Below are 25,650 nucleotides of genomic sequence, written 5' to 3'. Positions count from 1 at the left end.
CTCAGACCAGAACCAGCCCAGCCCTGCCCAGCTCAGCTCAGTTCAGCTTAGAGCAGCCCAGCTCAGCCGGGCGGAGGTGGCAACGGCTGCGGCAGCGAGCGCTGCCCCGTGTCACCCGCTGCCGGCACACCCCGGCTGCGTTACGGACCGCCGGCCGAAATCTCAGTCAGCGAGGGAAGGCGCCCGGCCCGCACTTCGCCGCTCTCCGGCCGCAATCGCCCGGGACACCCGCCGCGACACCGACACGACACCGACACCGACATCGGCCGCCGCCGCCGCCGCCGCGCCATGGCGCTCGCAAGGCAAGTGCTTTGTGTGTGTGCTTTGCTGGGGCTGCCGCTCGCTGGCGCCGAGCCCATCCGCTACTCCGTAGCCGAGGAGGCGGAAAGCGGCTCCCTGGTGGGCGAGCTGGCCGAGGACGCGGGGCTGACGCCGGCGCAGCTCTCGGCTCGCCGCGCCCGCCTGGTCTCGGAGGACGGCCGCCAGCATTTTCGCTTGGAGCGCGCCTCCGGCCGCCTCGTCGTGGCGGGGAGGCTGGACCGGGAGCAGCTGTGCGCCCAGTCCGACACCTGCATGCTCCCCTTCGAGCTGCTGCTCTCCGACCCCCTGCAATTCTTTCGAGTCGAGGTGACTGTGAAGGATATCAATGACCACTCGCCAATTTTCCCGGAGGAACGAATCAGTTTTAAGATCCTGGAAAGGAGCGACCCGGGCTCTCGATTCCCACTGGAGGTAGCTCGGGACCTTGATATTGGCAGGAACACAGTCCAAGATTACAGAATTACTCCCGAGAATGACTATTTCAGTGTCTCCTATGGGACTCACATTACAGGCAAGAAGTATGTTGAACTGGTCCTGGAAAAGTCACTAGACAGAGAGGAGCAGGCAGAGATTGGTTTCAGTGTTATTGCCGTGGATGGGGGCTCTCCTCCCAGGAGTGGCACCACCCAAGTGAAAATTGTCATTCTAGATGTAAATGACAATGCTCCCATCTTCACACAGGAGGTGTACATTGGAAAGATTTTGGAGAACATGCCAGAAGGCTCTGTGGTTCTGACTGTGCTGGCAAGTGATCCAGATGAAGGAGAAAATGGGCACATTTCCTATCAACTCAGTCAAGCAGTGGGACAGAGTGACTCTGCATTTGTGATTGATCCCATAACTGGGGAAATTAAACTCACAAAACCTTTGGACTTTGAGACAGCACATACACACGAGCTCAGTGTGAGGGCCACAGATGGTGGGGGCCTTTCTGCAATCTGCAAGGTGTTGGTGGAGGTGGTGGATGTGAATGACAATGCCCCAGAGCTGGTGGTCAGTTCCTTCAGCAGTCCCCTCCCTGAGAACACAGTGCCCGGCACGGTGGTTGCCCTGTTTACGGTCAGGGACCGGGATTCTGGTGCCAACGGGAAGATCTCCTGTGCCCTGCAGGATCAGCTCTTCTTCTCCCTGCGGCCAGCCTACAAGAATTACTATGAGCTGGTGACAGTGAGCGCGCTGGACCGCGAGGAGACGCCTCAGTACATCCTCAGTGTGACGGCAGCAGATGCGGGCTCGCCTCCTCTCACCAGCACGCACACCTTCACCGTGGACATCTCCGACGTCAATGACAATGCCCCCGTCTTCAACCAGACCTCCTACACCATGTACGTGCGTGAGAACAACGTGCCCACGGTGTTTGTGGGAGCCGTGAGCGCTGCAGATGCTGACGTGGGGCTGAATGCCAAGGTGAGCTATTCCCTGGCAGCAGAGCAAGGGCCAGAGCGGGCCTGGTGCTCCTGCATCTCGGTGAACTCGGAGAAGGGACACGTGTTTGTGCTGCGGCCCCTGGACTACGAGCGCTTGAGGCAGACCGAGGTGACGGTCAGTGCCTCTGACGCGGGCTCTCCTCCGCTGAGAGCCAACGTCACCGTGCGCCTGGTGGTGCTGGACGAGAACGACAACGCCCCGCTGGTGCTCTACCCGGCCCAGGAGAGCGGCCCGGCCTCCAGTGAGCTGGTGCCCGTGTCGGCTGAGGCGGGCTACCTCATCAGCAAAGTGGTGGCCGTCGATGCCGACTCGGGACAGAACTCGTGGCTCTCCTACCACCTGCTCAGGGCCACCGACCCAGGCCTGTTTTCCGTGGGCCTGCAAAGCGGCGAGGTGCGTCTCAGGAGGCCGGTGACAGAGAGGGACAGCGTCAAGCAGAAGCTGGTGGTGCTGGTCAGAGACAACGGCAAGCCCCCGCTGTCAGCCACGGCAGCTCTCAGCGCTCTCCTGCTCAAGGACTTCTCCGACGTGCGCCTGCCGCACAGCAGCCCGGCCAGCGAGGATCAGGCCGCCGCCTCCCTGACCACCTATTTAATCATTGCCTTGGTCTTTGTCTCCCTCCTCTTCCTCATCTCCACGGCAGTGCTGCTGGCTCGCAAGGTGTGCAGGAGGAAGGAGCTGAAGGCTGGCCCTGTGCTCTATGCTGCCGACACCTTGCAGAGCGGCCTGGCCGATGCAGCCGCTGCAGGGACCCTGCCCCGCGCCTATTGCTACGAGATCAGCCTCACCACGGGCTCGGGCAACAGCGAGTTCAGATTCCTCAAGCCCATCCTGCCCAGCCTGCCCCCACAGCACTGCGCCGTGGGCCAGGGCCCCAATGAGGAACAGGATTTCCCCGGTGTCCCTGTCAGCAGCGAGGACATGGCCCCAGACAATGCTGGCACTCTCTCTGCAGGACAGTTCAACGCTCTTTCCTTTGACTAGCTGGGGTCTGCACAGGCTGAGGCTTCATGGCCTATGTGGGAAGGAAGATATCCAGGCCACAGCATGTGGCAGTGGTACCTTTAGAGTAAATTTGTATTTTCAGTTGGTGTAATCAACTTCCTTCAAAACACAATTCAGAATAAATATTTTCTGCCCCTCCAAAGCACAAATAAGAAAGAAAAGTCACTCAGGTTCTCACACTGAGGCAATAATATGTTTCAGCTGTTATGGTAATTTCTGCAAACTTTTTAAGAGTGGGGTTAGCACTCCAGCTATGCTGTTTTCTCTCTTTCTTTGCAACTAGACAGTCAAGCTTTTCTTCTGTCTCGTGACACAAACGCACACTTTGGCAGACTCTTCCAGATCTTCTCCTTCATAACATTTAGCAAACCCCTTTCCCAGCTCAGGAAAGCAAATATGTTGAGAGTACATTGTCACAGTGTTTTGTGAGGACTGGGCTCTTTCTTCCCTGGGTTCTGGATGCCTCTGTCTGAGATGTGTGGGTTCCATGTGCTTTGGTTTCCTGTCAGTCTGTACAGACGCTGAGTGTCTGCCTATCTTTCACTAGTGCTGCCTGGTGGAGTTGCTCCCATCCAACCTCTGCAATGCAGGCAGTTGCAGCTCAGCGGCCAAGAAGAGTATTCTGACCCTCTGAGTACAGGAGTCTCATCCTCTCCAGGGCAGAGAAGAGCAGTAACATGAAAAAATATGAAGTAAAAAGTATGAAAAAATATTATTTTTGCCCTATAAAGCAGTGTTCGGTGTTCTGTCTCCTTGAAATACAGAAATATAACAGCACAAATGGTGTTTGGTTTACTATAACTGTACAAAGTTTTTAAAAAATGTTCTTTTCCTTTGGCTATACTTAATGAAAACTCTGTAAGTGCTTCAGAGACCATTTTCTGAAGGGTAGAATCATGAAATGATAAAAAGGAGATTGATGCTGGTCATCTAATTGTTCCTGTGGTAAAAAGGAGGTTGATGCTGGTCTTCTTATTGTTCCTGTATACAGTACTTTCTTGTTGGGAGTAGAAAGCTATCCCCAGTAGAAATCTACTATCCCCAATAGTAGAAAGCTATTATTTTCTCCAGTTGTGTTAGAGCATTTGCATTCTCCTTTTTTCCCTTTCTCCTGCTACTCTCTGAACTGAGTTTCAGCACTGTCTTTCTTTTTCTGCTTAAGGACTGGTTCCCCATGTATAATTGATTACTTGAATGATGTCTGTGATGCACGGAATATTCAGAGAGCCTCACGCTGTGTTTTGTTGAAGTTATAAAGTTTAATATTACAAACTTGAGTATCCCCGAGTGTAAAACTGAAATAAAGAGATCACCGGAATGCCTTGTGTGGAGACAGTTTTTGTTTTTTCCTTTGGCCTAGCTAGTGCTTGAGTGGGCATATCTCTCCAGTTTCAAGATGCAGCTGATAAAGCATTCAGGAAAATTGGGAATGAAATTATTATCAGGCCTCTATGATTCTTTTGAGAATTGACCTTTAGGCTGAGATGGAGCCCAGGCAGGTCAGGGGAAACAGGCCCTGGGTGTGCTCTGTCTCTATAAAGCTGTGATGCAGGGAAGTGACCTTCTCAAATCTCCTGACAGGTGCATCAACAAATGGCAATGACGAGGTGTTTGTAACACTTCAGGTGCAGGAATTTTGGGAAAGAATGGCACAGAACCAGTAAGTACTTACCTTGGGAAGTAGTTTTAGGGAGTGCCTGGAGGTGGGAATTTGGCAATTCAATAAAAGAATAAAAACTGCTACCAGGGAGAAGATTTGGTATAGTGAAATGCTGAGGACTACAGCAGGACTACTTTCACAAGGCCCAGATGAAAAGGTATGTCCTGGGGACAAAATGGTGCTGTGATGCTGAAGAAGACCAGAAAACTGATGAACAGCAAGGATCAAGTGATCCATAATCCAGTTAATCTGGGAAGACACAGGGTTCCTGCTGTGCTGTGTTCTGCTCCACAAATACGCTGGTGGAGGGCTAGATTAATCTCATTTTAACCAAGGAACCTGCAGGCAGATCCCCCTTCCCACTGGTGAGAAAGCCACCTGCAAACAAGAAGTCTGCATGCAAATTTCTTTTACTGGAACTCTAAAAATTATGAATAAAATTGGTTTACTCTGTGAAAATTATGAATAAAACTGGTTTACTCTGTAGTGTCTTGACTGAGTGGAACAGGGTCACACCTCCATTCCTGGGACCAGGATCTGCTTGGCATTCTGTGTGTGGCTGAATTCCTGTGTGAAGCTACTTTTACTCAATGTTCTCCACATCTAAAGGGATGCCAGATTACCTGTGCAAACCTCTTCCACTGGTGTGTGTTATAAAAGAGAATTGCCGTGTGCCTCTTACTGAGATCACAAGGGACCATCACCTTCTGTGGTTAAACTTCTGGGGTTTGAGTCATTACAGTTTGAGGCTTCAAGTGTCTGAGGCCATTCATAAACAGATGGTTTATTACAGATAGTTTATTATTGCTTTTACCCTGTGAGAGGGGGAGGCAGTGTCCTGTTTTGAAAGGCCTGAACACACTTCTGAGTTCCCCCAAGAAGCTCACTGGAGGCGCCCTTTAGGAAGGATTAAGACCTTAGTCCAGCCCTCCTTACCAAAATAAATGTTTTTCTGGACTTGTTGGTCATCAACACAGATGAGCTAATCAGAGATACCAAGACTGGAGGCAGCATGGGCTGCCATGGTCATTCACTGGTCAAGTTCATAGTCCTGAGGGATATGGACCAGGCAAAGAGTAAAACCAGGACCGTGAATTTTAGAAAAGCAAAGTTCCAGCTCTTAAAGGATTTAGTCAATGGGGCACCTCAGGGGAAAGTGCCCTGAAGGACAAGGGAGAAGAACAGACCTGGCAGATCTTTAGGGATGCTTCCCATACATTGTGTGCCCTCTAGAACCCATGTGTAGGAAAACAGGAAAAGAAGGGGACAGAACAGCATGGCTGAGGGAAGATTTTCTGGTCTAAATAAAGGGGAAAGAAAGAAATGAGCAGCGGTGGGATCAGGGACAGGTGTCCAGGGAAGAGTACAGGGATGCTGGCTGGTTGTGTTGGGGATAGGGTCAGGTCGGCCAAGGCTGGAGCTGAACTCTACAAGGACTGCAAAGAATAGCAAGAAGGACTTCTACAGGTAAGTCAGACTGAAGAAAGCATGTTTTGTCTCCTGAGGAACACAACTAAATATGTATGTCTCCTGTTGTATGTCTCCTGAGGAACACAACTGACAATCTGATAAAAACAGACCACGAGAAGGCTGAGGTACTCAGCCATATCTTTGCCTCAGTCATCACTGACAAGGTCCCTTCCCACACCTGTCAAATGGATGGAGCTCAAGGCAGGGACTGAGGGGGGAAAGTCCCTCCCACTGTAAGAGAAGATCAGGTTCGAGACCGCCTGAGCAACTTGAACAAGTTGCTGCTGGCAACTCAAGAAAAGTCGGATGCTGGCTTGTGCTATCACCTGAGGTTTGGAAATCTGAGGTTGCTAATGGCATTCCATTATTAAGATATATTGGCAGATAAGGTGAGGGGAATAAAAAGATCATCCAACCATGACTGGTGAAAAAGCTGGGCTATTAGTGGGGGAAATTGTGGTTTTGAACTAATAGACTTCGACTCGTAATAGTTTTGTTTGTTAAGAGAAGTTTCTATCAATATTGTATCACCATTACAAAAACATTTTCCTGTGCGTTAGAAACAGCCCTAGGACGCCTCTGCCTTCCTACCGGTCTTGATCAGCTTCTCCAAGAAGAGATGGGAAAAGAAGAGCAGAGGCAGGAGGTCCCCTCTGGGACCCGATATCTCCGTGGCTCCGTGGGGTCCCCGCGAGCTGCCCGTGGGAAGGCAGGGCGGGCAGCGCCGGGCAGCGCTCGGTGCCTGCAGTGCCGGGCGGAGGCTGCGGGCGCCGCTGTTGACCGAGAGGAGCGAGAGGAAGCTCGGAGCGCTACCGGCAGCCCCGCCCGCTGCGGGCAGGATCCCTTGTCCGCTCCCTCTCTGACTCGGCAGATGCCGGCTTAGGATCGTCCCCGCAGTGCGGATCGGTGTCGCAGCGAGACGGAAGGGCCAGCGGCAGCGACCGGGAGCAGGGAGCCGGAGAAGAAATTAGAGCAGAAGCGGGAGCCGGAGCGGGTTGCGGATCTGCGGTCGGCGGGGAGAGCTGCTCGCTGTGTTTGCGGTGCCGCTGTGGAGATGTGCGCGGCGGGGAGGCGCTGGGGCCGGCGGCAGCGAGCTCTGCTCTGGGCCGTGCTGCTGGCGGCGTGGGAGGCGGCGCGGGGGCAGCTGCGCTACTCGGTGCCCGAAGAGATGCCCAAGGGCTCGTTCGTGGGCGACGTGGCCAAGGACCTGGGGCTGCAGCTGCCAGAGCTCAAAGACCGCGAAGCCCACGTTTTTGACACAGGTAGGACACGATACTTCTTTTTAGACCTGCAGAGGGGCCACTTGTCTATGATGGAGCAGGTGGACAGAGAGGAAATATGCGCAGCTGTTGCTAAATGTGTTCTAAACTTCGAAATTCTTGTAAAGCGTCCAATGAACATTTACAAAGGGGAAGTAGAAATACTGGATATTAACGATAATCCTCCCAGTTTCCCAGAAAGAAGAAGTGTCTTAGAAATCAGTGAGAATACTGCACCAGGTGCTCGCTTCCCCTTAGAGAGAGCTCATGATCCCGACATCGGAGTGAACTCTTTACAGAATTACAAATGTAGCGAGAGCAGCTATTTCACCTTGGACGTGAAAACTGGAGATGATGGCGTGAAATTTCCAGAATTATTACTGGTGAAATCTTTGGATCGGGAAGAGAAGGCTGTTCATAATTTGATCCTGACAGCCACAGACAACGGGAGTCCAGTGAAATCAGGATCAACAACAATAGAAATAATTGTATTAGACGGAAATGACAATGCCCCAGAATTTACTCAGTCTGTGTATAAGGTGACCGTGAGAGAAGACGTGGTTGTAGGAAGTCGGGTATTACAGGTCACAGCAACTGACAGAGACGAAGGGCCAAATGCCGAGGTAAAATACTCGTTCTTTAAAATCCCAGAGAAGTTCGACAAGACTTTTAAGATGGATCCAGAAAGTGGAGAAATTGTCATAATAGAGAACTTGAATTTCGAAGAGCACGAGTTTTACGAATTGGTTGTGCAAGCTCGGGATGCGGGTGGACTCTCTTCCCACAGCAAGGTACTCATCAAGGTGGTTGATGTAAACAACTACGTTCCCGAGATTGTCGTCATGTCCGTGTTCACTCCGGTTCCGGAAGATACACCGGTGGGAACAGTAATAGCAATTTTCAGCGTCCAAGACAGGGATTCTGGAGCGAACGGAGAGGTGCAGTGCAGCATCAGCGACAGCCACCCGTTCCGGCTGGAGAAGTCATTCGATAATTATTACCGTGTGCTGACTGCCGAACTACTAGACCGGGAGCAGGTGTCGGAGTACAACGTGACGGTGCGGGCGGCCGACGGCGGGTCGCCGTCGCTGCAGAGCAGCGCGGTGCTGGCGCTGCGGGTGCTGGACGTGAACGACAACGCGCCGGTGTTCTTGGAGGAGCGCTACAGCGCGCGGCTGGCGGAGAACAACGCGGCGGGCGCGCTGGTGCTGACGGTGCGCGCCACGGACGCGGACTGGGGGCAGAACGCGCGCGTGCGCTACCGGCTGGCGGAGGGGCGGGTGCGGGGCGCGCCGCTGTCGTCGTACGTGTCGGTGCAGGCGGAGACGGGCGCGCTGTACGCGCTGCGCTCCTTGGACTACGAGCAGCTGCGCGAGCTGCAGCTGTGCGTGCGGGCGGAGGACGGCGGCGCGCCGGCGCTGAGCAGCAACGTGTCGGTGCGGCTGCAGATCGTGGACGAGAACGACAACGCGCCGCAGGTGCTGTACCCGCCGGCGGCCGCGGCGGCGGCGTGGTCGGGCGTGGAGCTGGCGCCGCGGCGGTCGGAGGCCGGCGCGCTGGTGGCCAAGGTGGTGGCGGTGGACGCGGACGCGGGGCAGAACGCGTGGCTGTCCTACGAGCTGGCCAAGGCCACGGAGCCGGGGCTGTTCCGCGTGGGGCCGCACAGCGGCGAGGTGCGCACGGCGCGCTCGCCGCTGGCCCGCGACGCGGCGCGCCACAGCCTGGTGGTGCTGGTGCGGGACCACGGGCGGCCGGCGCTGTCGGCCACGGCCACGCTGAGCGTGGTGCTGGCCGAGAGCGTGGCCGAGCTGCTGGCCGAGCTGGGCAGCGCGGCGCACGAGGCGGCGGCGCCGGGCGAGCCGGCCGCCAGCCTGACGCGCTGGCTCGTGCTGGCCGTGGCCGCCGTCTCGTGCCTCTTCGTGGCCTTCCTGCTGCTGCTGCTGGCGCTGCGCCTGCGCCGCTGCCACCGCCAGCAGCTGCTGCCGCCGGACAGCGGCGCCTCGCGCGGCGTGCCCGTCTCGCACTTCGTGGGCATCGACGGCGTGCGCGCCTTCCTGCAGTCCTACGCGCACGACGTGTCGCTCACGGCCGACTCGCGCAAGAGCCACCTGCGCTTCTCGGCCGCCAGCTGCTGCGACACCCTCCCGGCCCGAGCACCAGATGAGGCTTCGGGTGATCTCGTCCCTTCAGGAGATCAAGTTACCGAAAGCGGTGGGCAAGTTCCCTCTCAGGTACGTTAATTTTTAAACTGTGCTTAGCGGACGCGGTGTTTAGGATTTTTAGGCTAGGCACAGCTGATTCACAGGCTTAGAAACCATGTTTTAAGATAGTCGTCTACTCATGAATGTCATCTGAATGAATGCGTGCTGAGTCTGCCTTGTGTGTTTTACGTGCCGCGTTCTTTAACGCTTGTAAGAGGTCTTTTTGCCTAGCTTTCCCCAAGGCTGGAAGGTTCTGTTGCAGGCGCAACTTCATAAGGAAACCTCATTCTCTTGGTCGTCTAGTGACCGTTCTTTGAATTTTTTTAAATACTTGCTAACTACTGTTTCCAAGCAATTCATTGTAATTCCCTGTATCAGCTCCGAAATTCCGGTTGAATTCGGGGATCTTGTATCTTGAAAGCAAACACATATAAGTCCCAGATTTCTTCCATATCCGCCTTCAACGAACGAATTATTCTATCCTTCTTAAGGGCATTTGAAGAGACTTCTATTAATTGGTGAAGAATTCCTCTGATCGAGGTTTTTTCCCACACCTGAGTTTTATGTCTTAGCCTCTGGATTCGATACAAATGGTCGATTACTGTGCAGGCATAGTCTTCGAAATAAAGTTATACTTATTAGCATATAGATGAAAAAATACTTAAATGCAAAGTACGATTCATCACTATCTATTTATAGTAAAGCTAATTTTGGAATGCGAGTTAATCTTGAAAACACGGATTTGGAAGTGTTTCAGTGTATGATACATGAAAATGTGTGTCTGGGTTGTTACAGGCAATTCTTGCCATAGAGGAGGCAGTGAATTAACTGCTAAATATTTCAATAGAATTCCCCTGCCCCCATGTAAAAAATCGCATCCATCTCGATATCTTGCGGAGTGCTCACAGCCTTGCGTGCTTCTGAAACATTACAAATTCAAATCCACGTCCTGTTCCGACATGAGTGTTAATTTCTTACCAGAAGTTGTGTATGGGTTCAGCTGGATGGAAAGGAATTATCCTTCACTTTATGAACTACCATAGTTAGCAGGAAAATATGTTTTCTAACGAGACATTACCGATCCAGTGAGGATAGCTTGACATTGGCACCTCAGAGACCCAAGACTAGAGAACGTGTCAGAGCAACTCCATCGAGTAGACAGTCTCCTTGTCTTCTGCATAAGGGGCTGTGATGATACACAGCCTTCCTTCAGGATTTTTGTTGTTATTTTTTTTTGTTTGTGGCTTTGGCGATTTTTTTTCTTTACTGTAAAAGAGACGAGGATCTAATGAAACTAAAAAATAAAACGGCTTTTTGCAAGGAATCTATCTGTTTATTCTTGGTTGTTCAAAAAACCACAGCTGCTGCCGACATTTCCCAGGAAATGTTCTTTAATGCCTGAGACCAGCTACAGTAACTGCCTGTTTAGGATATCAGGGAGTGGGATACACACACAAAAGTAATTCGGGGTTGGGTTGTATGGATATTGATAAGATGATGCTGAGCTTTGAATGTCAAAAGAGATGGGATCAGATGTGATGTGACCTCTGTGGTGTTCTCAGAGCCTGGAATTCCGGCTTTGCTTGTCCATCAACGACCACTCTTCAAAGCTGGTAATTTCAGCGTTAGCTGGGGATCTCAACCATCTTAAATGAAACCCCTACCCAAAGCAGTGTTTCAGTATTCCATCCACGTTGCCTTTCCCTCACGGAGGCGGCACGGTGGCAGCGGGCACACCGAGCGCCCCACCCTAGAAATCAGTAAGCTGACAGTGGGGGCAGAGACCAAGATCCTGCCGCCCATCTGTGAAGATAATGGAGACGATCTATCCCTCAGAAGACTTGTAAGTGTAAGTAATTCAGAGAGCAGGAATTCCTAGTTGCACTGTTTCAGTACTGATAGATTTTCTGTTTCTCGCTCCTGACAATATCTGTACTTTCCAACCCTTCCCGATGCAAGGGAATGCAGGGCAGGACATTCGGGCTGGTTTTCTTTTCCTTGAACTCTGCGGTTCTCAGGCACGGACTCAGGGTGTCACTGTTGGCCAAGGCGGAGAGGATGCTCAGGCGTCGGCTCCTCCCCGGCGCCCGCGTAGCGCTGCTGCGCACTGCGCAGAGCAGAGAGAAAAGCAGGAACCGCTCGACTCAGCCCGTCCTCCGACCGGCAACAGGGATCTATTATATTTATTTCTCACGAATACTGGTTCAGCTACCCGGAAAGGCTAATTTTTACCCGTCCACAGAATACCCTTAAGGAAAGCAGGGAATGGAGGTCAGATCGGCAGCGCAGGGCTGGGCAGGCGCTGGGCGGGTCGCTCTGCTGGCCGCGCTGCTGCTGCTGCTGCTGTGCGTGTGGTGCCGGGCGGCGGCCGAGCGGGTCCGCTACGCCATCGCCGAGGAGCTGGGCAGAGGCTCGCTCGTGGGGCCGCTGGCGCGGGACCTGGGGCTCAGCGCGGACGAGCTGCCGGCGCGCAAGCTGCGGCTGAGCGAGGAGAAGCAATACTTCACGGTGAATGAGGAGAACGGGAACCTGTACGTGAACGAGAGGCTGGACCGGGAGGAGATGTGCGGCGACTCGGCGACCTGCTCCGTCAGCTTCGAGGCGCTGGTGCACAACCCGCTGAACGTCTTCCACGTCGAGGTGTCCATCGAGGACGTGAATGACAACACACCGCGGTTCTTGCAAGACAGTTTCCAGCTGGAGATCAACGAGTTTACTTCTCCCGGCGCCCGATTTGCCGTGGGTGTGGCCGAGGACGCAGACGTTGGCAGAAACTCTCTACAGGGCTATGAGCTGGAGACCAACGGGTACTTCACAGTGGAGGTGAAGGAGAGCCAAGACGGCAGCAAGTTCGCGGAGCTGGTGCTGCGCCGTGCACTGGATCGAGAGAGCGAGCCGAGCCTGCGGCTGACGCTGACGGCTCTGGACGGCGGCGATCCCCCCCGGACTGGCACCGCCCAGCTCTGGATCAACGTCACGGACGCCAACGACAACCCTCCCGTGTTCGCGCAGGACCGGTACCGCGTCAGCCTGCGCGAGGACACGCCTGCGGGATCGACGGTGCTGAACGTGACAGCCTCTGATGCCGATGCCGGCACCAACGCTCGCATCACCTACGGCTTCGGGAAAATGCCGGCTAAGGTGCTTCAAAAGTTCGTGGTGGATGCCGAGCGAGGAATAATCACGCTGCAGGAGGCACTAGACTTCGAGGACACAAGAAGCTACGTATTGCTGGTAGAGGGGAAGGACGGAGGGGGTTTGGTGGCGCACTGCAAGGTGGAGGTGGAGGTGCTGGATGTCAATGACAACGCGCCCGAGGTGACCCTGACGTCCATGTCAAGCTCCGTGCCGGAGGACGCTCCGGCCGGCACGGTGGTAGCCCTACTAAAAGTTCGGGACAGAGACTCGGGAGAGAACGGTCAGGTGTCGTGCGAGCTGTCGGGAGAGGCGCCGCTGTCGATCGTGGCGTCGTCGGGCGGCTCGTACAAGGTGGTGACATCGGGCGCGCTGGACCGCGAGCAGGCGTCGGAGCATCGCGTGTCGGTGGTGGCCCGGGACCGGGGCAGGCCGGCGCTGCGGAGCAGCAGGGAGCTGGTGCTGGAGGTGTCGGACGTGAACGACAACGCGCCGGTGTTCGAGGAGGCGGCGTACAGCGCGTACGTGGCGGAGAACAACGCGGCGGGCGCGCTGGTGCTGCGCGTGCAGGCGCGGGACGCGGACGCGGGCGCCAACGGGCGCGTGAGCTACTGGCTGGCGGGCGGCAGCGCGGGCGCGGCGGGCGCGGCGCCGCTCGTGTCGGTGGAGGCGCGGAGCGGCGCGCTGTACGCGCAGCGCTCCTTGGACTACGAGCAGTGCCGCGAGTTCACGGTGGCCGTGCGGGCGCAGGACGGCGGCTCGCCGGCGCGCAGCTCCACGGCCACGGTGCGCGTCTTCGTGCTGGACCGCAACGACAACGCGCCCAGGGTGCTCTGGCCCGCGGCGGCGGCCGGGCCGGGAGAGGCTGCGGGAGGGGCGGCGGCGGCGCCTTTCGAGGTGGTTCCGCGTTCGGCCGAGGCCGGCTACCTGGTGGCCAAGGTGGTGGCGGTGGACGCGGACGCGGGGCGCAACGCGTGGCTGTCGTACGAGCTGGTGCAGGCGTCGGAGCCGGCGCTGTTCCGCGTGGGGCTGCACAGCGGCGAGGTGCGCACGGCGCGCGCCGTGGGCGAGCGGGACGCGGCCAAGCAGCGGCTGGTGGCCGTGGTGAAGGACCACGGGCAGCCGGCGCTGTCGGCCACGGCCACGCTGCACGTGGTGCTGGCCGAGAGCTTGCAGGAGGCGCTGCCGGAGCTGAGCGAGCGGCCGGCGGGCGCCGAGGCGGCGGCGGCGGCCGAGCTGCAGTTCTACCTGGTGCTGGCGCTGGCGCTGCTCTCGGCGCTCTTGGTGCTGAGCGTGGCGCTGGCCGTGCTGGCGCGGCTGCGCCGGGCCGGGCCGCCCGCCGTGCTGCGCTGCCTGGGCGCGCAGCGCTTCTCGCTGGCCGGCGCCGCCTTCCCGGCCGACTTCTGCGAGGGCACCTTGCCCTACTCCTACAACCTGTGCGTGCCGCCGCCCGCCCGCGCCGTGCCCGAGGCCGCTTGGCCGCCGCCGCCGCCGGTGCCCATCCTGTCGGCGGAGGAGCTTCTGGGCGGCGATTCCTGCGGGAAGCCGAGCATGAACAGTGATCTCGTCGTGGGAGAGCAGCCCGCCGAGCCCGGTGCACCGCAGGTCTGTAAAGCCTGAGCTTCTTCTCTTTTTAAAGTTCCCGCAAAGTCATCTTTTTTTCCCCGCGTGGCTTTTGCCTGGTTTCAGTGGGTATTCGTCGTGTGTATCCTTACGTAGCGGCGGAAGGTTTTCATTTTCCCTCGGTAATAGCTTCAGATGACACGTTTTCATGATAGCTCTCCTTTAGGCTAGTTGCAGCGTTTTTCATTGTTTCTCGGAGTCATGTTTATGTGAGTCGCACAGTCCTCTCTTCGTGATGGACTGGATTAATCAAAGGGCTGTCCCCCGTTCAAGCAGAGCACGAAGCCCTTGGTTCTTCCTTGGTCACAGGTTCAGCTTTGGGCTCGAAGTTTTGTCTTCAACACTCGAGCTCTATAAATTTGGATGTGTTATCAACATTGAAAGCAGATTCGTAGTGTGTGGAACGAGAGTGGCTGATCTTGCCTGACGGGGTCGAGGAAAAAAAAAAAGAGAGCACTGACATTTGGTGTTGGAGATATTTCTTTCCTGACTGATGTGTTCAGAAAGGGTGTGCTTGGAACTCGTGTATAGCTGTACCCAAACCCGTCCGTTATCATTTTTTCCCCGATTAGATTTAATAAGAAAATTAATGTGGAAATTCCTTTAAGTCTTTTTTCTAAGTGATAGAAGAGATTGTCGCCGGGTTTGGGGTAATGCAGTGGTGAGGCTTTGTTTATGTGTCTCGGCTGGTAGTTGACTCTGTTTTACTCTTCATGATCTTTATTTTTTACACTGGTGAGAGTGCTGAAAGATTTCTGATTTAGAGATTTTTATTTTTCGATCCTCTTCACACAATAATGTTGGTGGGTTTAGTAGATCTCAAATATATTGAGAACAGAAAATTTTTGGAATTTTTTTTAACTAGGATAAACGTCTGAGATTTGAGGTGTTCCCGTATCAGGGACATTGGCCAGAGCAGCGTTTAGGCACTTGAATCAAGCCCATTTGCGCATTGATTAGTGGTCAGCACAGTTTCAAGACTTGTACTTTTGTTCTAGGGTACCATAATTATTTTCTTGAACACATAGCCTACCGTCATTAAGAGATACTTAGACGAATAGTTTACTAACGACCTTTACTGCTTCAGACATTGATTTCGGAGAAAAGGGAAACTACAGTGGTTTGATAAAATGTAAATCTATATAAACAATGGAAATACTAGGCTCATCCAGTAGGAAGGAATGTCAAATATTTCAAGTCCTGAAACTTTAGTTTGAGAGTTTCAGCTGCATCTTTATTTGTACCCGTCACTGAATCCTGTAACCATTGGATCCCCTGACATCAAGAAGTATGCAATTGCTCTCGTCCGGCTTGTGTTAATAAACCTGAGAGCTCTGTTTCTTCGGGATATGGTATCTTCCCTTTTTCTCTATGGGAGCCTGTTGTTGAAGGTGCTTTTGAACAAAAGGGATAAAATAATAATTAGCTACAGGGTAAAATATGCATTCTAGTTTACGTATAATGGCATTAGAAAGTAATAAGAATAAGCTACAGGGTGAAATAGGAAAAATTAGTTTTAATGTACATATTCACATTATTTACATATTGACATGAATAAATGATGGGTTTCCCGTGTGTTAAAAGAACTCCGCCTACGGAATGCCTCTGCCTTCCTCCCGGTGGTGATACCCTGGAGGATGAAAGCAGAGATGGGCTGGAGAAATGCGGAGGCAGGAGATCGGCGCTGGACGCAAAGCGACATCTCGGTGGCGACCGTGCCCTGTACGGAGCGAGGCAGGGCGGGCAGCGCCGGGCAGCGCTCGGTGCCTGCAGTGCCGGGAGGAGGCTGCGGGCGCCGCTGTTGACCGAGAGGAGCGAGAGGAAGCTCGGAGCGCTACCGGCAGCCCCGCCCGCTGCGGATCGGCTCACTCGGTTGCTCTCTCCCTGCCCGAACCTGCGGTCCCCGATCGTCCCCGCGGTGCTGGTCAATTCTGGAGCCAGGCGGAGGCACCGGCAGCTGCGCTCGGTGCAGGAGCTGAGAGCATTGAGTGGCAGCGGGATTGGATCGGCGGTGCTGCGGTGCCGGCGGAGCGGCGGCCGAGATGTGCGCGGCGGGGAGGCGCTGGGGCCGGCGGCAGCGAGCTCTGCTCTGGGCCGTGCTGCTGGCGGCGTGGGAGGCGGCGTGGGGGCAGCTGCGCTACTCGGTGCCCGAGGAGATGCCCAAGGGCTCGTTCGTGGGCGACGTGGCCAAGGACCTGGGGCTGCAGCTGCCGGAGATCCGAGATCGCGGCGTTCGCATTGTCTCTAAAGGAAGGACGCAGTATTTCGCTCTGCACGGGAAGACGGGACATTTAGTGACGGCAGAAAGAATCGACAGGGAGAAGCTGTGCGAGAGAGTGCAGCAATGCGTGCTGCGCTGTGAGCTGATAGTGGAGGGACGGATGCAGGTTTATGGGATCCAAGTGGAAATCACGGACATTAATGATAACGCGCCGAGCTTTCGAGAGGCAGAAAAAGAACTGAGAGTGAGCGAGATGACAGCCCCGGGGTCGCGGTTTCCCCTGGCCCAGGCTCACGACCCTGACTCGGGTAAGAATTCGCTGCAGAGCTACGAGCTGAGCGGTGACGAGCACTTCTCGCTGGCCGTGCAGGCAGGCCCCGGCGGCGATCAGCGTCCCGAGCTGGTGCTGGCGAAGGCGCTGGACCGGGAGGAGGCGGCGTTTCACGAGCTGGTGCTGAGGGCGATGGACGGCGGCGATCCGGCACAGACGGGCACGGCTCGGATCCGCGTGACCGTGGTGGACGCGAACGACAACGCGCCCGTGTTCAGCCAGGCGGAGTACACGGTGCGTGTGCCCGAGGACGTGCCCGTGGGCTCTGTCCTCGTCACTGTCACTGCCACCGACAGGGACGAGGGGCTAAACGGGCACGTGAAATACTCCATTCAAAAAATCACAGACAAAGCCTCGCAGATTTTTCAGCTTGATGCCGACACGGGTGCAATCACCCTGTTACAGAGCCTGGATTTCGAGGAAGGCGACTCCTACGCACTGGAGGTGCAGGCACATGACAGGGGAGGCCTCTTTGACGACTCAAAAGTCGTGGTGACTGTGACAGATGTCAATGACAATGTGCCGGAGATTTTGCTGCAGTCGTCTTTGAGCGAGATCTCAGAAGACGCCCCATTGGGAACTGTCGTGGCCCTTCTACAGGTGCAAGACCGGGATTACGGCGCTAATGGCGAGGTGCGCTGCTCGATCGACGGAGGGGGCCCATTCCGGCTGGAGAAGTCTTTTCATGATTACTACCGTGTGGTGACAGCGAGAGAGCTGGACCGGGAGCAGGTGTCGGAGTACAACGTGACGGTGCGGGCGGCCGACGGCGGGTCGCCGTCGCTGCAGAGCAGCGCGGTGCTGGCGCTGCGGGTGCTGGACGTGAACGACAACGCGCCGGTGTTCTTGGAGGAGCGCTACAGCGCGCGGCTGGCGGAGAACAACGCGGCGGGCGCGCTGGTGCTGACGGTGCGCGCCACGGACGCGGACTGGGGGCAGAACGCGCGCGTGCGCTACCGGCTGGCGGAGGGGCGGGTGCGGGGCGCGCCGCTGTCGTCGTACGTGTCGGTGCAGGCGGAGACGGGCGCGCTGTACGCGCTGCGCTCCTTGGACTACGAGCAGCTGCGCGAGCTGCAGCTGTGCGTGCGGGCGGAGGACGGCGGCGCGCCGGCGCTGAGCAGCAACGTGTCGGTGCGGCTGCAGATCGTGGACGAGAACGACAACGCGCCGCAGGTGCTGTACCCGCCGGCGGCCGCGGCGGCGGCGTGGTCGGGCGTGGAGCTGGCGCCGCGGCGGTCGGAGGCCGGCGCGCTGGTGGCCAAGGTGGTGGCGGTGGACGCGGACGCGGGGCAGAACGCGTGGCTGTCCTACGAGCTGGCCAAGGCCACGGAGCCGGGGCTGTTCCGCGTGGGGCCGCACAGCGGCGAGGTGCGCACGGCGCGCTCGCCGCTGGCCCGCGACGCGGCGCGCCACAGCCTGGTGGTGCTGGTGCGGGACCACGGGCGGCCGGCGCTGTCGGCCACGGCCACGCTGAGCGTGGTGCTGGCCGAGAGCGTGGCCGAGCTGCTGGCCGAGCTGGGCAGCGCGGCGCACGAGGCGGCGGCGCCGGGCGAGCCGGCCGCCAGCCTGACGCGCTGGCTCGTGCTGGCCGTGGCCGCCGTCTCGTGCCTCTTCGTGGCCTTCCTGCTGCTGCTGCTGGCGCTGCGCCTGCGCCGCTGCCACCGCCAGCAGCTGCTGCCGCCGGACAGCGGCGCCTCGCGCGGCGTGCCCGTCTCGCACTTCGTGGGCATCGACGGCGTGCGCGCCTTCCTGCAGTCCTACGCGCACGACGTGTCGCTCACGGCCGACTCGCGCAAGAGCCACCTGCGCTTCTCGGCCGCCAGCTGCTGCGACACCCTCCCGGCCCGGCCGCCGCCCGACGAGCCCGCGCCGCTGCTCGGCGACGAGGACCCGGCCGGCGCCCTCCCCTCGGACCCCGCCCCTCCCTCGGTGAGTTCCTCCGTCCAAATTTTCTCCGCGATGCTTTTTTGTGGTGCGGCCCCGCTCTTTCCCCGCCCTGTTCTCTGGCTTGTACAGGAGACATTGTTTATCAGCATGTTAAAATTTCCCTCAATGGATTTTGGAAGGCTGGTGCCCGTTGCTGTCATTGTGTGACCATGGGGTGGGCCCTCAGCCTTCCAGTATGTGAAGAAAGAAGGAGGTAGAATTTTGCTGCTGGCAGACTGTTGATTAGGTCATAGGTTTTTGCATTTGATGAGGTCCCAGGTATTGTTCCCCTATATCAGCTGTGCTGTGTAGAATTTGTGTTTCGGTTAGTATTAAATCCTCACAAAAAATAGATTGTGCTTTACGAAATATAACTGTATAGCACGCTCATGTGTCTTCTCAAGAGGACATATGCTTGAATATGTACAATGTGTCTTGAACAAAATGCTGATGGCTTTGTGTGGATCATCTGTGCCCGTTGTTCTCAGCCTTTATCGCTTTCCATGATACATAGTGGAGGTCTGCAGGAGATGATCGTGTCATCCATGCTTTGGTCTTTGTCCCCAAGAGAGGCTTGGACCATGCAATAAGTAGTCCTTGATGATGTCTGTCTTCCTGTTTTGAGGCTGAAGGATCCTCTTGAAGTTGTGTTTGTTTGAAAAGCCTGTTAGTGGCTGAATGTGGAGGAGAAAATGCAGAAGGAAATGGCAGAACTGCTTTGGTTTTCTCTTGTTTTTCAAGGTAGAACTTTATCAAATGGATGTGGATGAGTCTTACCTAGAAAATATTTAGTCTGGCAAGAGAATTGCCTGGATGGGAAGGGAGAGAATCAAGGTGGTGTGGCAGATACAAGGTGGGCAGAATTCCCTGTGAGCAGATATTCACTGAGTCAGTGTCTATGGGAAGACTGCTCAGCTTTTCCTTTCAGACCTACAAGGTCTCTTTGCAGAACTCCAGTGAGCAGCAAATGTATCTTCCATAGCACAGAGATGTACAGATAGCTGTGTGAAATTGGTGCTGGGACGAAAAATGGTCTGGGGATCTGGGTCTCCACTGTCACATGTTTTTAAGGTGTCTGGGTGAAAGGACAGCATGGATGGTGTGAAGAGTTGGAAATCTGAGTGCTGTGAGCTGTGTGTGAATGTCTGCTGAAAGACTCAGGGGAACGTTTTTCTCCATTCCCTGTTCACTTCCTATCTCTAGGATGAAGGAATGTGTGGTTTTTCTTCCCAAAGTAATTATCTAGGAGATCTGTATTGCAGCTGCATGGAGAACCCTGGCAGGTTCTTCATAAGTATTTTCATGTCATCATAATTGTGTGATTGCAAAGCTTAATTTTGTACTTATGGGGTATGGGAATTGCAAAGTGTGTATTCAGTGCCTGTAAACAACGAGATCAGGCACCTACTGTGAGTTATATAACCCAGAAGGAAGTTGTGAGCTGCTCAATTGTGTAGGTGTTAACTTTGTGTCTCATTCTTCTGATCATCTGAAGATGATTCTTTCATGTTTATAGGTGAAAAGAGAGAGTTCCATAGATATGTTTCGTGAAAATGTCTCAGTAATAAATGCTTCTTGTCGCATGGCTAGGCTAAGATGTCAAATAATAGCAAGACTAGTATGTAGATAATATCTGAGCAACTTTTCTCTTGCTGGAGTCTCTACATTCTGAAGATCTGTGCAAACCATGGGAGCTGTGAAGGGTTAGGAGGGAGTGTTGGTTGTGTGGTTTGTGAGGAGGTCCTGGTGGAGACATGGCCAGTGGTTTTTTGTGGATCCAAGGGCTATTGCTGGCCTTCTGAAAATGAGTCAGGAGGAGTGTTATGATTTCCAATGGTGTGGTTTCGACTGAAATGGCCTAGTTTGGGTTCCTGTCCTGGGGTGATGCTTGTATCCCCATTCATCTGTTCTGTGCCTTTAAGACCGACTCTGAAGAGTGGAAGATTTGTTTGGGTTTCTCTTATCAGGAACACAGAGACAGGCAGTATACATAGGGCTGTTTTTCACTTCTTGCTTTCAGCTTGCTGCTTTGCTTGCTTGCTCTTCTGCTCTTGCTTCTCCTCCTGCTTTTGCATCTGCTTATTAGCTAGTTCTAGCTAAACAGTCCAAATTCCTTCCTGGACTGTTTCTTCTCTCCTGTTCCTGTGACCATCTCGAACCTGCTCTGGACTGGGACCCGGGAACACCGAAGGTTCGGCTGCAGCAGCTGGCCCAGCGCCGGAGGGACTGAGAACAGAGCAACCACCCCTGAAAGAGACTTTCTGATTTTGTCATCTTTCTCAGAGCGGTGTCAGCTGGTATTGTTCATTTTGTGTGCTGGGGGGTGCTGGGCCAGTCAAGTAAACAGGTTCTTTACACCTCTCTCCAAGGAATTTTTTCCCGAACCGGTTGGGGGAGGGGCCGTGTGGGTTTTGCTTTCTGGAGGGGCCCTCCTTTGCAGATTCTTTAACAAATTTGCCCTAAACCAGGACAGTTCCATATTCCTTTGCATCAGAGTGGAAGTGACACATCCTTGAGGAGTCCATGTGCTGAAGAATGGTGATGTTGGCTTTGAGGTGATTCTTGAATGTGTGTGTCTTTGAGAGAGCTGGCAATAATTTATGGCCTGTGTGACAATTCCCTCTTGTTTAGCTAATATGGATGAGCAGAATAATGTTAGTTGTGATGCTTGGGCTCTGAGAAACTCTGCACACAACTTTTCTTCTGTAATTTCTATATGCAAAATTTGCTTCCATGTTATATTTGGCCAGAGAGAAGAAGTCTGTATATGCAGAGACAGGGCTGGTGCTGGAGTTCACTGTGATACAGTTCAAAATGAATTAATGAATTGTGTCCAGTTCTGTTTGTCCTGGTATTTAGATGAGGCCCCCAGCTGTGGTTCCAAGCTTTTCTTTCTCTTCCTGTCCAAGGAAATGACAGCCTGGGGCCTGTGAAGTGACTCCTGTGTGAGGCCCCTGTGTAGTGGTTTCAGTCCAGTCTGCTGTGTTGCGTACATACTGCAGTTGACCCAATCTGCAATGTGAGGCCATGATTGATACTTCTCTGTTGTTTTCCCATTGTTGGCTGGGTTGATAAATGTTCCTTTGGGTAATTTCTTTGGGTTGAGTTGGGTTGTTTGTTTGTTTGCTTGTATTTTTATCAAGGAGCAAAGCTGATCATCACTTTACCTGGCAATCTTACAAACTCCAAAACATATGATTATCCAGTAGGGAGAGTATCTCTCATCCATCCCTTGAAGCAGTACTTCAAATCATATTATCTTAGAACTACAGAATCATGGAATGGTTTGTGTTGCAAAGGACCTTAAGGATCCTCTTGTTCCAGCTGCTCTGCCATGGGCAGGGACATCTTCCACCAGAGCAGGTGGCTCAGAGCCCCAGCCAGCCTGACCTTGAATATTTCATTCAACAAATACAGCTTCATGAATGGAAGTTTCCACAAGGTGTTGCGTGCTCTGTGGCCAACATGGAACCAAAATTGTGGTTGGTGTTGATGGTGAAACTGAAGGCTGTGAATGCAGAGTGAGGAGGGTGAGAGCTCAGTTCTGTGCCAGGTAAATGGGGGACTCAGTGTGGGTTTGGCAGAGAAATGGTTTGATTTCATGCTTGTTGCCAAAGGCAGTGCCATTGCTCTTCTAATCCTGGGGTCTCTGCCATGAAAGATAATTACTGTCTTCTACCAATAACATTTTCCACAGTTCATGTGCATCCATAATTCTTGGTTGGAAGCAGTAATTAATCCTGTGTGAAAGCTCCATTATCTGTATGTCTATGCCACATTGTGATATAGAGTTTTTTCAGAAGTGTAATTACACTTCCACTCAGGCCTTTGTTTCCAGGAAGGTTGCAGCTCATTTTCACAATTCTGGTCATTACTTTTAAATATGAAACAGTGACTGATGTTTTCTGTAAATCCTTACTTCAGTCATCTAGGAGAAAACCCTGTGTGTGGAGGAAACAGGTTTACTAGGTAGCAGAAGCAAGAAGAGAATCTCTTGTAATTTGTCAGGAGATTTACCTTGACAAAGAGGCCAATGACAAGCTGTTTAATATGATGGTTTCATAACTGTGCAAGGGGAGCAAGCCATGCAGTAGAAAATGTTGCTGAGGAGATGATTCATTCTTCAAATGAACCCCTTTATCTTACTGTGCTGTGAAAGTCCTCAGGGCCACACTCTTGCAGATTGAAATCTCAGTGGCTTCCACATGCTCTCAGATATGAATTTTAAGGCCTGCAATGAAGGCCTAGAAGGTTTGATTGTGAGCATGTCTGATTCCCTGTACTCTTGTAGTATTTCCTTGCCTTATCTGATTCATGTTTTCAGGGTTTCTGTGGGTTTTTTGTTTTGTTTTCCGTTGATTTATACACTATGTGGGTATGCTTAAAATTAAAAACAATCAATCTCCTTTTTTTCTAACATATGTTGTGCCAATGTCCCTTGCTCTTGTTGCAGTAGAAGAGAAAGGCAGGGGATATGAGAGTTACTTTTCTTCCTGTTCCTGTTGGGAGAAATAGATATAAATGACTTTAGTAGACTTTGCCTCTCTGTGGAACAGAGCTTGTGATAAGGACAGGGAGATTCCCCCTAAGCCAATGGTTTGATGAGCCATTCTCAGTTGGATGACTGCTGATCTTTTAGTAAGATTGTTTATCATTTGTGTGCTCTAGAATCCTTCAGTTCCTTATCATAATCGAGGTGAGCTGACAATTGTCCCTCCCTTCTGGGTGTGGCTGCAGTGCATTATCATCTCATGATAGATTTGAGCAGTGAGGGGATGGCCACAAGCAAAACCTCACAGTGGCCTGGCATGGAAGAAAAAGCAGAGAGGGGAGCTCTGTGTGAGGCTGGAGAAGAACTGGGTGATTGCCTTGCTTGTCACATGTCACAGATAACACCAGGCTGTGCCTGATGGAGTCCAGGGTGATTTGAGTTGCTTCTGTAGAGCAAGGCAGACCTACAAAATGTTATTGCATCTGTCCATTTCCATGTGTTTCTGACTCTTGCAGTGCTTGTTGTGATGAGCTCAGGCTCAGGGTGTCTGATCTCATGTGGAAGGTCTCCTCTGTGCCAGCTGCCCAAGTGCAGGTGCAGTTCCCACACACACCTGGGATGTTTCCAGCTGCACAGAGGAAGGGTTTCACAAGCACTCCTGGTGTGCTCAGCCAGGAACATTTTGTCTGTGGTGTAATCATGCAGGATGATCTCTGCTGCAGCTGTCCAAGTGCAGAGTGACCACCCAGCCCAGCCAAGGTTTCCATGGACAGAGCAGGGCCCAGTGGGAGAAGGTGTGCAGTGTCCCCAAGGCCATCACCCAGAGGAACCTGCTGGGCAATCAGCTGGAGGCTGTCAAATGGCTGAGGAACAGGCTGGAGAGTCACCTGCAGAGAGTTCCAGACAGTGGCTCCATGTCCAGGTGCAAAGCAGTGACTTGTGCTGTCCCTGCAGGGCCCTGACTGGGCCCAGTTCTGTTCAGCACCTGCATGGCCAATGGGACAGAGGCACCTTCAGGCAATTTGCAGCTGACACCGATTGGAGCTGATTCACTGCAGGGCAGAGATGGCAGTCAGGGATGGGCTGGAGAAGTGGCCCCTGTGCAGCCATCATGAAATGGATCAAAGTGCAAGGTCCTGCAGCTGGGGTGGGGCAATTCCCTGTTGAAACAGAGAGTGGGGGATAGGGAAGAGCTTTGCAGAGAAGTGCTTTGAGTTATTGGTGTGTGATGAGGTGGGCCATGAGCTGCCCATGGGCACCTGCTGCTGGAATTGTGTCCTGCACTGCATGACAAGCTCTCTGCCTGACAGGTTTGAGGGAGATTCTTCCTCCCCTCTAATTCATTTTCGTGGGAGCATAGACTGCATGCAGATCTTGAGCCAAAATCCCAATGGACATGCTAGATTTCACAGAAGGATCATGGAAATGGCCTGAGGGTTGGAACATCTCCATTATGATGAATGACTGAAGTAATTCGTGTCTTCAAACATAGAGAAATGATGCGTCTGTGTAGACTTTTCAAAATTTTTTTGCTCTTTCAGTTTTGAATGAGTTCATCGGAAATATGGACTAAGCTCTGTTTACCTGGCCCAGCTGTTGTAGAACTGCCAAGAAGTGTTTTTAAATATGACAAGGGTGCTTTTGATTTTGAAAAAGTCTTTCAGTGTGAGTTGTGATAAAAGGGATGATATTGCCCAGAGAAATGTTGGACGTGCCTCCAACATACAAGCCTTGCCGAAAGTGTTACTTTTCATGTCAGTGGTGTGGGTTACATGGCCTTTAGAGAAAGTTTAACTTGGGAACTGATAATATTGTTTGACTCTATGAAGGACTCAGCGTTGCACTGCGTTTTCCATTGTCACACACACAGATATGGAGATGTAAATGAAGCAACGTTAATGAGTCAGAAAGGAAGGAGTAAATGTAATTCTGCTATGTTGGGATAGGGTATGCTTGCATTGCTTTAGGCTGATCTGTATCTCCAACGAATTCATCTGAATTAATGAAAAACATAATGAATAACAATTCATGTGACAAACTGAGAAAAAGCTCTTGAGGTCTTACCTATATTATCCTTTATTGCTGCTGTAGATGGGCTGTATTTTATTAAGAGCAGCTGAATTCCATTCTTTACTCCCCTGAAATATATATTTGCTTCTTACTGTTCAATTTGACTCATAAGAATGCCCTAAAAAGCACCCGTCAGCACATCTCAGATAGAAAGGCTTTGGAGTGGAATTAAGCAGGAGCTGCCGCTCTCGGTGTTTTTGGTCGGGGAGAGCCCCCGGGGCCGGTGCAGCCGCTGAGCCCCGCCCAAAGCCGGGCGCCCTTGAGCGCGGCCGTGCGGCGGCTGCAGTGTCGCGGCGGCGCCTCCGGGTGTCGCTGTTGGCCGCCGCCGAGCGCCGCTGGAGCCGCCGCCGCCGCAGCGTCCTGCCCCCGCAGGCTGCTCGCTCGCCCGGCGCCGGCCGCAGCGGCAGCGGCACGGACAGCAGCAGCGGCGGCGGCGAGAGGCGGCCCGAGCGGTGTGGGTGGCTTTGAGCGGTGTCTGTTTTGGGCGGCGAGAGCTGCTGGAAGGGAG

At 53.7% G+C, this 25,650-nt stretch overlaps 5 protein-coding genes across 5 annotated transcripts in view; all 5 read left to right on the top strand.

Annotated features, from left to right (window-relative positions):
• The first annotated feature begins 282 nt into the window (after positions 1-282).
• Positions 283-4,036, top strand: LOC132080344 (protocadherin beta-15-like). The gene has a single exon (XM_059483455.1). The coding sequence runs from the start codon at positions 289-291 to the stop codon at positions 2,731-2,733; it is 2,445 nt and encodes an 814-aa protein (XP_059339438.1). The 5' UTR covers positions 283-288; the 3' UTR covers positions 2,734-4,036.
• Positions 4,037-6,938: 2,902 nt separating this feature from the next.
• Positions 6,939-11,223, top strand: LOC132080637 (protocadherin gamma-A3-like). Its single transcript, XM_059483881.1, has 2 exons — positions 6,939-9,354; positions 11,015-11,223. The coding sequence occupies exons 1-2, from the start codon at positions 6,939-6,941 to the stop codon at positions 11,221-11,223; spliced, it is 2,625 nt and encodes an 874-aa protein (XP_059339864.1).
• A 386-nt stretch (positions 11,224-11,609) lies between these two features.
• On the top strand, positions 11,610-13,952 carry LOC132080636 (protocadherin gamma-B5-like; the record flags this gene model as incomplete). Its single annotated transcript, XM_059483880.1, has 1 exon — positions 11,610-13,952. A coding segment is annotated over exon 1 (2,343 nt), but the record flags the coding sequence as incomplete, so codon positions are not given.
• Positions 13,953-13,963: 11 nt separating this feature from the next.
• LOC132080365 (protocadherin gamma-C5-like) overlaps positions 13,964-25,650 on the top strand; it is a 230,175-nt gene continuing 218,488 nt past the window's right edge. Inside the window, exon 1 of the mRNA XM_059483500.1 lies at positions 13,964-14,084. Within this exon, the coding sequence (XP_059339483.1) occupies positions 14,031-14,084 (54 nt within the window). The 5' untranslated portion in view covers positions 13,964-14,030. The remainder of the gene's footprint in view (positions 14,085-25,650) is intronic.
• LOC132080625 (protocadherin gamma-A10-like) lies at positions 16,115-25,610 on the top strand. Its single transcript, XM_059483863.1, has 4 exons — positions 16,115-18,583; positions 23,795-23,994; positions 24,245-24,305; positions 25,392-25,610. Exons 1-4 carry the CDS (start codon positions 16,145-16,147, stop codon positions 25,608-25,610), a joined length of 2,919 nt encoding a protein of 972 aa, XP_059339846.1. The 5' UTR covers positions 16,115-16,144.

This window comes from Ammospiza nelsoni, chromosome 16 (genome assembly GCF_027579445.1).
Source record: "Ammospiza nelsoni isolate bAmmNel1 chromosome 16, bAmmNel1.pri, whole genome shotgun sequence".
NCBI lineage: Eukaryota > Metazoa > Chordata > Aves > Passeriformes > Passerellidae > Ammospiza > Ammospiza nelsoni.
Note: the sequence above shows the minus strand (reverse complement) of the source record. Positions and strands in the feature narration are given on the sequence as shown.

Excerpts from the sequence above, each read along its gene's own strand:
- LOC132080344 (XM_059483455.1), top strand. The coding sequence starts at position 289 with ATGGCGCTCGCAAGGCAAGTGCTTTGTGTGTGTGCTTTGCTGGGGCTG.
- LOC132080637 (XM_059483881.1), top strand. The coding sequence starts at position 6,939 with ATGTGCGCGGCGGGGAGGCGCTGGGGCCGGCGGCAGCGAGCTCTGCTC. Across the intron at positions 9,355-11,014 it reads AGATCAAGTTACCGAAAGCG|CAGTGTTTCAGTATTCCATC; the intron begins GTGGGCAAGTTC and ends CCCTACCCAAAG.
- LOC132080625 (XM_059483863.1), top strand. The coding sequence starts at position 16,145 with ATGTGCGCGGCGGGGAGGCGCTGGGGCCGGCGGCAGCGAGCTCTGCTC. Across the intron at positions 18,584-23,794 it reads CGGACCCCGCCCCTCCCTCG|CTGTCCAAGTGCAGAGTGAC; the intron begins GTGAGTTCCTCC and ends TCTCTGCTGCAG. Across the intron at positions 23,995-24,244 it reads GACAGTGGCTCCATGTCCAG|AGAGTGGGGGATAGGGAAGA; the intron begins GTGCAAAGCAGT and ends CTGTTGAAACAG.